This window comes from Leuciscus leuciscus, assembly GCF_965113295.1.
Source record: "Leuciscus leuciscus genome assembly, chromosome: 6".
NCBI lineage: Eukaryota > Metazoa > Chordata > Actinopteri > Cypriniformes > Leuciscidae > Leuciscus > Leuciscus leuciscus.
The window spans coordinates 26,282,337-26,297,742 of record NC_138730.1 but is presented as its reverse complement, the minus strand read 5'-3'; the positions used below and the strand labels follow the sequence as shown (position 1 = coordinate 26,297,742).

At 37.0% G+C, this 15,406-nt stretch overlaps 1 protein-coding gene across 1 annotated transcript in view; it reads right to left on the bottom strand.

Annotated features, from left to right (window-relative positions):
• The window catches only part of grin3ba (glutamate receptor, ionotropic, N-methyl-D-aspartate 3Ba), a 53,845-nt gene that overhangs the window by 24,223 nt on the left and 14,216 nt on the right, over nucleotides 1-15,406 (bottom strand). The window contains exon 2 of the mRNA XM_082171989.1: nucleotides 8,144-8,781. Within this exon, the coding sequence (XP_082028115.1) occupies nucleotides 8,144-8,781 (638 nt within the window). The remainder of the gene's footprint in view (nucleotides 1-8,143; nucleotides 8,782-15,406) is intronic.

The window sequence follows — 15,406 nt, the reverse complement described above, 5'->3', positions numbered from 1 at the left end:
CAGCGCACGCTCACCGCCCAGGGAATCTCACTATCGCTGCATGTTTTGCTGAATGACCACACAGAACAGCCTCCAATAATAAAAAAAACGCTTACAAAAGACATAAGGTGATGCCGTTTTTGTGCACAAAGTCCATTCATCACTTTATATAAGCGACAGAATCCATAGAATCCATGAAGCAACTGTGTGAGCATCAATAAATAATGATCTTGCTTAAAAAAAAAGAATAATAATTATAAATAAATAAATAAATAAATATATATATATATATATATATATATATATATATATATATATATATATATATATATATATATATATATATATAATTTGACATATGGTAATTTTTACAGTGAAAACGCAATTTTGGAATAATATTTAAATGATTATATATATTATCAGCCTATTTTACGTTAAGGGTAAGATGACTTTATTCCCTATAAAACACAAAAGGAGATCAAAATGTCCATACAATGATGAAAACATTCTGTCATTATGTTTGTGTGTGTCTGTGTGTGTGTGTGTCCCAGTTAACCCTACATTATGGGAACAAAATGTCCCCACAAAGATGGCAATATCTGAAATCCTTGTGGGACATTCTATGGTCCCCATGAGGAAAACAGCTTATAAATCATACTAAGTGATGTGTTTTGAAAATGCAGAAAGTTTTCAGTGATGGGTAGGGTTAGGCATAGGGTTAGTGTAAGGGGATAAAATATACAGCTTGTACAGTATAAAAATCCTTATGTCTATGGAAAGTTCCCATGAAACATAAAACGTGTGCGTGTGTCTGTATTAAATAAGGATTTTAACCCAGGTCCCCTTGAATACTAAACGAAAATTACACCTCTAGATGATCATGTCTAACTGTCATAAAAAGAAGTGCCACAGCTGTCACATAGTGCGCTGAAAAAATTTGCCGCATGGTGCGTCTGCCAAGATTTAAATAATTATTCCTTATTCAAGGGCTACTGATTGGCACAATGATTATCCTTTTAAAATTACATACCAAAATGTTTAATCTTTAATTCTCAAACAATATGTTTCACAGCATGCAGAAGAAAAGAATAAGAACAGACGGAAATATAGATCACTCTTGAAGCCTACTGAAGTTCAAGGCTTTCTTCAAAGACAAAAGGACAGGATTATGACCTGAGAAACCTGAATAAATCACACTAAATCTTTTGAACCAATATATGACCTTTTACAGACAATGCATTTACTACTACAATGTAGTAAACACACAAATATGTAAATAGAGCATGGTTTATAGGTGAATAACCCACCATGCAGCTCTGGATATTCTACTATTGTGATGTTCTGCATATATCACATAATTGTGATTTCTTACACAGCCGAGCCACGCTGCTTTTATGGCAGAATATACGCCATGAATTAGTTCAATGATCGATTTTCATCAATAAATCAGCTGGGGATGTAGAGTAGTCAAAGGTTTGCTGGGCAATGTCTGAGTCACAGAGGGAAGATGAAAAACCCAGAGTGAAAAAGGCTTGTGATGTGTGGCTAAATGAGGCCATAAATGATATGCACTCTGTGTGACCATAACTGCACACTTCCATTAAAACAGGGGAGAACAGAGAAAATAAAAGGGGAAAAAAATTATTGCCTGCATCATTAATTTCACCTGATAGCCCTAGTTTGACCCGCGGAGAACACTTGATCTGGTGTGAAAGCAGAAGTTAAAAGACAGGGTATAATAGGTTAGCCACTGCAAAAGCTTATTTCCTAACTGAGATTTCTATCCGTGTGACTATTATTAAACTTTCAGAAAGCATTAGCACCTCGGAGAACAAATAATCCCTGTGTGTTGTGTTGTTTTCAGATTCTGTGCTTCTGTGCTATACACTCATTTCTCAGAGCAAATACATTTCATTACATGGGGAGGGGGGGGATTCTCACTCTGTGAGGTGAATATTAAAGATTACATCACTGCGTTCAATCGAGTTCTAAATCTCAAGGGTCCTCTGTCTTTTTTCCCCTTAATTTAAAAAAAAAGTTTTTCAACTGAGCAAGAATCATATAACAGCGGCACTTTAATCTTACATCTGAGGGTGCTTTTGCTCTTTTTTTTGTACCACAAAAAAAAAAAAAAAAAAAAAATTGTAGAAGTGAGCAGATAGATAAGGCTTCTTCCAGCCTTCAGTGATAAGAGTTCTCAAGCAGTGTAAATAGGGACTATATCACAATACAAACAAAACTCTACAGTTTGTTATATATAGCCTACCAGATTGTTTTTTCTACTTTGGTTCTATATTCACAAGTAAATGGATTAATGGTCCTGATTTCCAAACATTAAATTGTATTTTTAAACATATATACATTTTCCAAATGTATAAATACAAAACCATTTAACATGCTGTAAGGGTGGATTTCCTGCAGGAGTTCAGGCTGCAAGACTGCCGAATGACAAAAGAAACGTTGTCAGCAAGATGGTAGAAAACTGTAAATTTCTTGTCTATTACCACCCACTGCTACTTATACCAACGACAGAAATAAGCGCAGTTACAATAGCTAAACATGTGGGAGAGCGTTGCAATAGAGAGTGACAATATTGTATTGCAATAGTTAGCACTTCAAAGTTAATAGCAAATCGAAACTAGTTAGCACATAAAATGTTACCAGAGAGAGAGAGAGAGAGAAGAGGGGAGAGAAACACCCAAAGCCAAGAAGGGCCAGAGAATCAAAAAAGCCAGAGTAAAAAGAGACAGAGGAACAGTTACAATCTTCTTTTATACTTTCCCTGACCATGTGACTAAAACCCAAATGTGAGACATTCAAGCTGACCAATCAGATTGTACTAAAGGTGCAATCTGGTGCAAGGTGCAATCCCCCATTTTACTAAAGGTGTGACAATTCATCGACCCCCAAAGTACACATATTGGCCTACAGGCCTTGATCACTATCAGCCCCTCTGTGCCTTTAGGAACTCGAAAATGGTCCTTGTGGTAGAAAGAGGGGGTGGAAACAGTAAAGCAAATGTCTTTGTTCATTTCAAATATCTTGGATTATTTTCAATCCTACAATGCCTAATAATAAGTGTTTAATCAAGGCATAATTAATACAATTAACATAATCCTTTGAATATGTGTTCTCATTTAAATACATAAATTTTGACTATCATTTCATTCAACTGATCTTATCAGTTTAATATTTGCATTGCCTACAGATTTTTAATCTTAAAAAAAAAAGAATAATAATAATAATATATATATATATATATATATATATATATATATATATATATATATATACATATATAGCTACAAGTATGGAGATATACTTATACATATCTAACGTACAGAAATGCCAAATGCCAACTTTAAAAAAAAAAAATTATAAAATATTTTTAATAATAGTAAACACAGTGTGAATGATTCCATTTAGATTCTTTTATTACTTTTTTACATTAAGAAATTTCACCATTTATTTGTGAGAAATAGTACCGATGCAATATATAATAATATAGAAAATAATAATAAAAAAAAACACTGCAATTCCTCCCAGATTATTATCTTGAGCGAGGAACTGTAAATATTTTCATCCCTCTAGATCTACAATCTCTGTGTTCTGTGTTAGCCTCCCACAGCCTCCTCCACTAACACAATGATAACGCATCAAGCTGAGATGCAGTGGAGGACTGCTCTGTGACCTCTTAACATTGAACTGGACACTGGCATTGAAGATGAAGAAAGAGCCTGGCAATCTAAATGCAGAAAGGATTGTTTCCTTCTTATTGAGGAAAGTGAGTGAAGAGGATATGGAATTGTCACAGAAGGCTTCCACATTGCTGAGAATGTATAATTCTGTAACTGCTAACTTGACGGTGTATGTAAATGCACACAGGGATATGGTTTTGATTAAGGAGGTATAAATGTATTGAAAATGCCCCTGAGTTCGTTAATTGCATTTTAAAGTCTCCGGTGGTTCAATCAGAAAAATAACTTACGACCATACTGCAGTCGAGACAGAATATTCCTGTAACTTTATACTAGTGGCTGGAATACTAATACAGCCTTTTTCCTTGGAGAGAATTTACTACCTTATAATTCCCCTAATGTAAAATATGCTTAATATGTCTGCACACTAATCACTAAAGGTGAAGTTAAAGCTTAATTGAAATGACTGCACTGCGTGATCAGATAACAAATGAATTCCTGATTACGTATCTGCCAGGATAGACACTTGTGTTGGTGAAGTTACTTTAAAACTCTAGCTGGATGAGCTACAGGCTGCTCATAATCTACACCAGTTAAACTACAAATAAGCAATACTTTTGACAGAATAGTTAGCTAGACTACAATATACTGATAAAAATTAAATAATGTACTGTGTTAAAAAAATAATTAGGTTAAAATTATAGTCTTTAAAGATGATACGAGATTAAAAAGCTTTATACTTGGTATCACATGACAATTATGGTAAACACAATTTCTAGATCCCCTATAGGAAATTGAGGTCAAAGGCTAGGGGTCCAAAAGCCGCACGTCACATGCAGATTCCACATTAATCATAAATGTGAAACATGGTAAATACGGTTTACTTGTGTAAAAAAAACGTGTTAGGGCTGCACATGACACTATGACACTTAATTGAATCTTTAAGGCACATACATTTCCACAATCTCCAGTTTTATTGTAAATAACTGGGCTTGAAGACCATGGGTTCATATAAGCCACACACGAGTCACATAGAAATGGCAGACTAATCAGAAATTTGAAACATGGTAAATGGGGGGTAGCTGTGGAAAATGTAGCCTATTAGTTATAATGTGACAAACAACAGAAATGTAGCATTGCTAAACGTTAATGTTTATGTCATATTATAACTAATAGGCAACATTTTCCACAGGTACCCCCCATTAATCATGTTTTTTGTCCTACATTTAAATTTACTTGTTGGAACAATAGCTTGTTACTGGAAATGCTACTGTTTATGAACAGTTTTGCTACTTAATATTCAACAATATTATTGATCTGACTGTACTGCCGCGGTTGTATGAGAACTGAACTGGACGATGGTCTTTTTTTTTTTGCAGAACTGCTTTATAGATGAAATTAACTAATTTAATAATTAATGATTTTCTACCACGGAACTGAATTAACACTGAACTGACTTCAGCTGAACAACAGCCGAAATGCATCATTTTCCTGTTATCACTGTAAACGTGCTTCTGTATTCTGTATCTGTATTGTATAAAGCGCTATATAAATAAAGGTGACAAGACTAGACTGTTACACTTATGAAAATGAAAATGTAGTTAAATACAGTTTTTTACGGCTCTTAAAAACAAGGCTCATTTTGTCAAAACATTACACACAATTCACCCATCCACAAACACAATTTTGGGCACATATATGGTTCATACAATTTGATTCTGTTTAAAACACTTACACTGCTGTGCTCAATCTTAAACACTTGTTATATTTCTATTCTTCTAATGATATAGTTTGGATTTGATTTTTAGAGACATTGTTATAGTAAAGGATATGATATATTGACCAAACACACCACACAAGACCAGTACTGCACATTGATGAAAATATTTATTTCTCTCCATATTGTAAAATCAGTCAAAACACCCATGCATTTCCAAAGGTTGCATTTTGCAAAGAAAATCAGAACATATTCTCAATAGAATATAGTAGTACATAAACATAAATCTCTTTGTCTAGGTGCACATCACAGGCTATGTGCTCTCTCACAAGACAGCGAGGGAAGAATCTTCTTAAAGGGTTAGTTCACCCAAAATGTTTAATTCTGTCAGTAATTACTCACCCTCATGTTGTACCAACCCCATAAGACTTTCGTTCATCTTCAGAACACAAATTAAGATATTTTTGATTAAATCTGAGAGCTTTCGCTGAGAGCGATGAGAATACTTTTCGTGCGCAAAAAAAAACAAAAATAACGACTTTATTCAACTATTAATTTTCTTCTGTGTGGGCCTCAGAGTGAGTTCACGTAGTGTAACAGCGCAGTGCTTCTGTGTTGTACATCAAACGCATCACACACACATGACCAGCGTCGGCCAATAGTGAGCCTACGTGCTGACGTACAACTCAGAAGCGCTGCGCTGTTACACTACGTGAACTCACTCTGAGGCCCAGACAGAAGAAAATGAATAGTTTAATACATTTTATTATTATTTATTATTATTACCCATTATTTTTGTTTGTTTTTTGCGCACAAAAAGTATTCTCGTCGCTTGATAAACTTATGGTTGAGCCACTGTAGTCACTTGGACTATTTTAAACATTGTCTTTACTAACCCTTTTCTGGGCCGGAAAGTTTCGATCCCATAGAAGCCTATGGAGGGAGGAGTGATCCAGCTCTCAGATTTAATAAAAAATATCTTAATTTGTGTTCCAAAGATGAACGAAAGTCTTACGGGGTTGGAACAACATGAGGGTGAGTAAATACTGGCAGAATTTTCATTTTTGGGTGAACTAACCCTTTAAATGGTGAATCCATCCTTGCACAGACCCTGCATCCATTAGGTCACAGGCCTCCTTCATGGCTTGAATGAGGGATATCCTGACATAGGGCTGGAGATCGTAAACCTTCCTCAATGGGGTTAAACGATATAAATACTGTTCGTTTTCTCACACAAACCGCTCGTTTCGTGTCTTAGGCCATCAATGTGTACTTACGATGGGGAATTGTTTAATTTGGACGATGGGGAATTGTTTTAATTTGGACTCAGTGCATGCTCTTTGAGACAGTGACCATCGACCTGCATTATATGACTGACAGACAAGAACGGTTTGACCTAAAAATATCAAAATTGAAACTACTGCGGAAAAAAAGACACCTACATCTTGGATGCCCTTGAGGTAAGCTAAAACATACCAAAATTTAATTTCAAAGTGAACTATCCCTTTAAGGAAGGGAGAGTATGGTGCGAGGTATTGGAGTTAAATTTGTGGATGCTCATGAAACCAGTTTTGGACCAGAGCAGATCGGTGAAAAGATATATTGTCCCAGATGACAATGCATCTCCTCTGCTCTGCATCTATTTGGTCTTCTGCTGTGACAATGTTGTGTAGTCTGTCTAAAAATGTGAGTATGTGGGCCGTGTTCTAAGGACCTAAGTTGGCAGGTTGGTGGAAGACCCCATTCTGCCTGATTGCAGAAAACATTGGGGGACATTTAAAATATCTCTGTGGGCAATGATGTTTCTCTCTCTTCTTACTTTTGTCAGGTTAAACTCAGCCTCATCTGTGAAGATAAGTTCACATGGGATTGGATCAGCATCAATTACCAAATCTCTCTGGAAAAAAAGACAATATTTTGTAGTTCAGTATGGGCCTCCTATAAATTTACATGTTAAAAGGTTCTGTGAATACTGAAGTGTACATTACTCACCTGCACATATTCACGCCGCAGATCTTTTACTCTTTCAGAATTTCTTTCAAATGGCACTCAGTAGAGTTGTTTCATCTGTATGTGATGTTTTTGAGGATTCACCACAGTGTTGATAGAGAGACCGGATTGTTATTATTGAAAACTGTGTGGTCATCGAGGATGTTTTATTTGAATTTCTCTGAGACCTATCGCATTATTGCTCTCTCAATGTCAACCTATGGTTTACAACGTGGTCAACCAAGGTTGTTCGAATCGCATCTGATTAGTGTGGTCCTCGTCTTCTTTGTTCACGTCATCCACCAGGTATACCTCTTCCTCTCCCTACCCCTCTTCCTTCACGGGCTCCACCTCCCATCCTCACTCTCCATCTTCCTCTTACTGCAATGTTGCTTTCCATTTTTGTTGAAGACTGGTAAACTCACCCATTGCCTTTCTATAGAGCTTTCACCTAATTGCTGAGTTTACAATTAAGCACCTACGTATTTGATCAATTGGTTCATAGGTGTGGTATTTAGGAAAGCAGTGCCTTGAAATGGCAAAGAAGTGACATGTTAGATTTCTGTGTCTAATGTAGAGAGTGTGTTCAGTGTTTTCCAAAAAAGTGTGAGGCTGAGAATAGTTTTGGTTGTGCAGATCTGGGCTGAGGTTTTGCTCCTTGAGTGTCAGGTTTCTCTAACTGTGTGTTATTTTTTATTTGAGTGTGTAAACAATAATAAGAATCTATTTGCTACTTAGCTGGAAAAAGTTACACGTTTACCTGGCAAGGTACTGTCCAGAAGAGGGTAGCTCATGTTTATTGGGCTTGTCAAAGCAGTTGACCATGTTCTGGATGAGTGCCAGGTCCGGTCTCACCATGGTCGCCGCATACACAGCCCTGCCAATGAGCTGCAGGGTATCCCTAATGTAGAAGTTCAGGGGCTTGCGATTCACCTCCCCATAAGCCAGAAGACCCAGGGGGGAGCCAATGGAGTGTAGAGAATCAAGACTAAGCGGATATCCCATGATCCAGTGCATGGGGGGCAATGCAACGCTCAACTGGTTGGCACTGCGCAGCACTGTGGCCGTACATTCAGGGTCGGAGCTGAAAAGCACCACGGAAGACGCCGGAGCAGAAGGAGTCCTGCTGAGGAGCTGTGAGAGGAGCTCCATCACCTTGTCTTCGCTTGTATTTTCCTCGAGTCTGGACAGGTTGAGGGTCTCCCAGAGATGCCAGTGGGCTCCATCCAAGCCTAGGTGACCCCACTGTTCAAGCTCTTCCAGCATTACTGTGTTCCCACCTCCCGGACAAAGAACTGCCGCTCCACCCTGCCAGCCTCCCTTCAGCAACACCGCTAACAGCAGCTCCGACAATGCAGAAGGCGGAGTACGTGTCATCATCTGCAAATGGAAGCGGTTCTGAAACCAGAGAACATACACAGTTACTGTAGTTCTACGGCTGCATGATTCATCGAAAATAAAACCGTGACATGCGATTATCAAACCACAAAGGCTGTGATATAATGAAATAACTGTTTGTTTTTATGGTTTCACATGCTGCCACATACATATTACTTTTTCCACTCAATTGTGTCGTAATAACGAGATGTTTTATAGTTTGAACAATATATTTTCTCATAATAACGAGATATGTTGTTAAAACAATATATTTTCTCGTAATAAGATTCTATGTCGTTAAAAACAAGATATTTTTCTCCTTAAAACGACATATTTTCTCGTAATGACAAGATGCATGTCATTAAAACTTTGGTTTTTTTCCATAATACGAGATAAAATGATGTTAAAATGATATCACTGGAATACACTCTATTATTGTTTAATTTGTACAGTCTTTACTCATAATTGATGTTTTATGAAATGCATAACCTTGTCTAATTCTAATGCTGTGCAGTGTGATATGTTGTTTGTATTCCATTCTTGCATGTATTTAATAAACAAAGATGGTCAGACTCTGAAGGAGGGCTTTAAATAATGAAATATGTGTCGCAATAACATGACAACATTTGTATTTGTTTCATCATACCCATTACCCGACTAATTATTATAAACTGTGGTTGATGTGAGGTGTCTGTGATGAACTGTACATCAATAAATCACAACAATCATGCGCTATGGGCTACAGCTGAAGTTTGTACGTTTCTATACCATTTAAAGCTTCCAACTTTTTGAACGTGGACTGTGATAAAGGCCTATTTCTCAAGTTGTCACATCACGTACAAAATATGTGGTTTTAACAATTTAATATCTCGTTATAATGGGTAAAACATTATCGTTTTTATGATATATGTTTTTATCATATGTTATTATGAGGAAATGTATAGTTTTAATGACACATTATCTCGTTATTACGGAAAAACATAATTTTAATGTCAACATCTCGTGATTAAAAGAAAATTAATACCCATTTATTATTAATAATCATTATTATTTTTATTCATATGATATATAAATCACAAAATGTTTGGCCAAATTGTACATTCCTAAAAACAAACACAGCAAACCTGAAGCATAAAAAAAAAATAAAAAAAACCATTTTAAAATCACAAATTCACAATTGCAACTTTTATTATGGAAAAGAAAAAAAATCCCCCCCCCAAAAAGTTGTGTACCCCTAGTTCACACACAGTCTTCACACTGACTCATCAAAACAAAAAGCAAACCCCACCATAAAATACATATATCTTCAGGCTGCAAATGTGTATTGTATTCCCTAATGACTATACGTTTGAATAAGAGGGAAGTCTGGAGAGAGTGTTAGATCTCCTGTGACTTCCAACTCCTAAAGCTGCCTTATAGGCAAATAGAGGAATATATTACTTACTCTGAACTTATGATGACCTCATACTCAAGAACCCTGAAAACAACACTCATTTAGATGCAATCTTGGACGCAAACATTTGAATCACTCGAATGAAAAATAGACACTAAAACAGTGAGGAAGAGCCGTCAGCTCTCATCCGAAATAGCTCCTGGCCATCTCTAGACAGCCTCTCTGCTGTTTTTGATGTGGACTGACAGGGAAGCGTGCATGAATGTGCTGTGAGAGTGAAAGATGGGATGGTTGGGTGTTCTGAGAGGATGAGGGACTGTTTGAACCTGGTGGGGGGCTGCGAGCGAGCAGCACGGGGCCGCGGCGCTGAAGAGGAGTCCCCACGCAAAGTTAAAACCTGTGTGACTGGAATAACATTACCGCCCGCGGATCTGACACGCGTTCCTGTGACTTTCACTGCTACTTAGGGCACACATAAATTAGTACGCACACTGACGACTCCATGCGGTGATGCCAAACAGAATGAATTTGAAGACAAAATATAAAAAACACACCGTTCATTTGGTGTCGAAGTTCTGCTCTGCTGAAAGAAAAGAATAGGACTTCAAAAAATAGAAACGGACCAAGGGGGTCCCGGGATTGTGCTGCGTACATATGGGAGCTTAGATAAGAAGAGAGAACGGGGCTGGCTTATCTTTTATTTACCAGTATATCCAGGTGATGCCAGGTGAATAGCAAACAAACAAACACCTACTATGTGAAGGCAAACCTTCAGCCTTGAAGCCTCTCATTGCTCAATCGATCTGAAAACAGCCGCTCCTCCAAACAATACCTGTGCTCGGTAGGACATTAGCCTTCTCACTTCTAAATGGATCCACAAGCTGACAGCCTCTGAACAGCATGAGCAGTTTGATTTGTTCTCTCGGTCTCGGAAGTTTAGCGAGAAAACGTCTATTTCCATTTCCACTTTTCCCACACCTTGCGAGCAATTTTCACAATCTGTCTTAACATCAGGGAGAAATAAATGGGTGCTATTTTTTAACTGACAGCTCATAAATGGCCCAAATGTTGTAGAGTAACATTTCAGTAATATCCAATATGGCAGCATACAGGTTTTGCAGACTAATACAAACAGTAGTTTGGCCATCAAATTATCGTTCAGGTGTAGAGAAGGACGTGCTGAATCTATCTCACTCTCACACAGCAATGGCACCTGATCCATAAACAAACCATAATTGAGCTGAGAAATTGGAATTACTGTCTATCTTCCTGAAACAGACGCTAAACTCTTGTAAAACCCAATGATTTCTGCTCCGATAGCTGATAAGCTTGTGCGGTACCTAATTTTGAAATTATGTTTCATAGCTTCTGCATTCAATTATGAAAAAAAGAGATACGATTCAGCAATACCACTGCATACAATGATTTGCAAAACCACATATTTTTCATAAATGACTAGTCAGTAGGTTGTCTGAATCACTAGCTGATTATAACTGATTATATTAAATTAATAGATACTCAAAAATAATACAAAAATGTCACAATTTACTCATCCTCATGTCGATCTAAACATGTATGACTTTTTTGTTCTGCTGCTAAACATTACAAATATATATTTTGAAGAATGTTGGTAACCAAACAGTTTTGGTGATTATTGACTTCCATTGTATAGACAAAAAACAACAACAAAAAACCCCTCAAAATATCTCCGTTTATGTTCCACAGTATATGATGACAGAATTATATTTTTTTGGGTGATACATCTCTTTAAGAAAGGGCGTATCCTATTTTGGGTCATTTCCACCACATGGGTTAATAGAGCAACTGACACATGGTAATAATCCTGAGCTGCCTGTGACATGAAAAGGCAGAAGAAAAACCCATAGAAAAAAAGTCCATTTCACACTATTGGTGCCCTGGTAAAATATCTAGCATACAGAATAAAAGGCACATTTTGAATGGTATTAACAGTGAAAGAAGTTTTAAAAAACCAGATGGTCTTTGCCAACTAACAGCAGGGGCTAACGGTTCCATGCTAACCAGCCCAATCTCCATACCCTTGGGTCTTGCCTACAGAAACAGCTAAGGGAGCACAACAGAATGAGACAGATCAGGTGTCAAGACGCATTTCCAAACCAAAACTATTTTTAACTTGACATGCCACATCAAAAACACAACATTCACGGTGCAAAATGTGATGCAACAGCCTAAGATTTCTGTCTGCAACTCTGCATGTGTACACAGAACAACATTTCAAAATAGTGGAGACTGCACATCACGGTAAATGGTACTCAAAATTCCAGATATTCAAGAGACAATTAGGTTAAATATAATAGGTTAATATATAATATATAATAAATGTCAAAAACATGAGTCAACACAAAAATGGCGAGTTGGAATTCTGCAAAACAGTAGAACATTGGTCACATAAGGCGATCTGAAGCCTCCATAGTAATTGTCTTGACATTTAAAAGTGGACTTGTTACAAGAAGCAGTGTTTTGATACCATGCTTTAAAGTGAATGAATTCAAAGACCAACTTTCCGAGGCATGATGTTTGAAATGCTAACGTCATGCAAAAAAAAAAACCTCTAGATCTTTTTAACCTCACTAATTCAGAAATTGGTTTGTGGGCGACTAGTCAACCATCCTGACTCATCCCTACTCTGTAATCAACTTTAGTTCCACAGCGCTGTGCCAAAGTGCTTTAAAGTCGTAAAGAAAACTGCTTATCTAGATGTCAAATTCTGCCACACAATGTTTTGATGAGAGAAATATTATGGCAGAGAGAAATGCGAGGAAAGGTACATCAATACTGCTTGTTCTCTATAAGAGTGACAGAATCTTAATAAAAAAAATTATTAAAAAAAACACTGTTGGAACAGGTAAAGATTTACTAACGTGTGAATAATTTAAAAACACTTACAGTCTTGAAAGAAAAAGAAAAAAAAAAGAAAAAAAGCTTAATTTCCCGAATGGGGGTTAGCCCTATGTTTCCACAGCCCTATGTTCCCACATTTCTAAGAATTTTTTTTTTTACTGAAAATTTTGAAAATTAGGCCCTATGTTCCCACAGCCCTATGTTCCCACAACCATATGTTCCCACAACCATATGTTCCCACAGCCCTATGTTCCCACAGTCCTATGTTCTCTCATTTAACTATGTCCCCTATGAAGGGTAGGTTTTAGTGCTTGTGCTGGTACAGGGATAGCCCAATTACATCCCAGACAAGTCTCCCTCCTGTGAGGGGTAGATTGAGGTATGTTAACTAATTAAGCCCTAGTCCCCTATGAAGGGTAAGTTTTAGTGCTAGGGCTGTGGGGAACATAAGGCTGTGGGGAACATAAGGTTGTGGGAACATAGGGCTGTGGGAACATAGACATGCTCCCACCGAATGAAGACGAGGCTCTCTTTATGGTTCTGACTGACATCTGAAGTGGATCATGTGGGGATAAAGAAGTGATTTATGCTATGTATCATTATACATACAAATTGTTTGGGCTATTATGACCCGAGGAGTGATTCATGCTCATGTATCTAGACTATTTATGCAAATCAGTCTAAAAAAAGGATTTAGCATAATTAAAAAAGGAGAGCAACTTATATGTGATGAAGAGAGTAGCTATCATGCTTCATAAAGAGTTCGTGTGGCTTGAAAGTGATGCTTAAATAGGCACAGTTTGCCATACTGAGTGGCGTCCCCTCTGTGTTTAGTTAGCCACATCATTAGGCATAAGCGGTGTCTTGGCAAATGTGTGACATCCCAAGGCTCAAACTGTACCCGAGGCTCACTTCAGCAGTAGATAAGCGGAGAGATGGCAGCTCTTCATAATCTCTGCATTATCATCAAAGTGCTTCATGTCTTGTTTTACATTTTTGATCTGTTATGATAATTAAAAACATGAAGGAAAATAATAACTTCTGATGCACAGTGTCCACTACTAAAACTAATCTTTAACCCATCAGGGTGTGATGTAATATCCAAGCCAACATGGACCTTTGACCCTTACCCATAATTCTGCCCTCGCTATACGTTTTCGGCTGCATCCGAATACGCATACTTCCCTACTATATAGTTGGTGAAAAAACAGTATGTGAAGAGTATGTCCGAATTCACAGTATTCATAAAGCAGTAAGGAAAAAAGCACTTGGATGACCTACTATTTCCAGCGAGATTCTGAAGTGTCCATCCAATGGAAACCTTATTATTCCATGAGGCCACGGGAGAGGATTTGTAGATGCAGTGAAGCGATGCAACTGACGCTGGTAGGCCACATGTCAATGATAATGACAATGACAAATGTAGTATTTCCAGATTACATTCATACTAAACACATTCATATATCTACTTATTTAACGGTCAGGAAGTACTTATTAAAAAGAAGTACTCAGAGTGTAAGCAATTTCGGACACAGACTTTGTGTTTTTTATTTATGACATGATACATTCAACATGGCTGATGGTGGTGAAGCACAAAGTACCACTACAATATCTACTATTGTTCATCGGAAATTTATATGAGAATATCCTTTCAGCTCTACTGTGACAATTTCTATGGTGACTATTTAAAATGAAATAGATCTAAGAAAGATCTAATGAAAAAGAAAAAAATATTAGAAATGATTTATTTATGCTATATAAAGCATAGAAAAATAAATATTTTATATAATTTAATAATACATTAATAATTTATGCATCATAAGGTTAATCTATTGCTTTAGGGATTAGGCATGATTAGGGGTAATCAACTGAATGGTATAAGTATTATGTGTCAAAGGCTGTGACTAAAATGGCACTTTAATTTTCTTATCTTAACTCTGCATATGTGGCACAGGAATCAAAACTTTGTATAGTGTAATGATGAAAGGGAAACATAAGCCAAGAAACCCAAAGCTCAGCTCTTTTAGCAGCTGCCAGTGTGAGCATTTTGCCACAAACTGATTGTTTTTTCTCTCCAAGAGAGGAAAGTGTTTTTTGTTTGTTTGTTACTGCTGCTTGTTAAATTTTTTTGTTGTTGTTGCGTATATCACTACATCACTGTCTGTGTGCACCGTTGCGCACAGTTTGCATCTGAAGTATAATGGCATTTCTGTGTTATTAAATGTTAGCTGCCTAGACTCTGACCTGTTATTAGTCTTGATAACATTTCAAAATCTTGTTTGCTCCACAGTGACCCTAATATGACACTGCAAAAATGTCCCATTCCGTGAGTGAAAGGAAAGCCCATAAATTTATAACTCCATAGGATAGAAA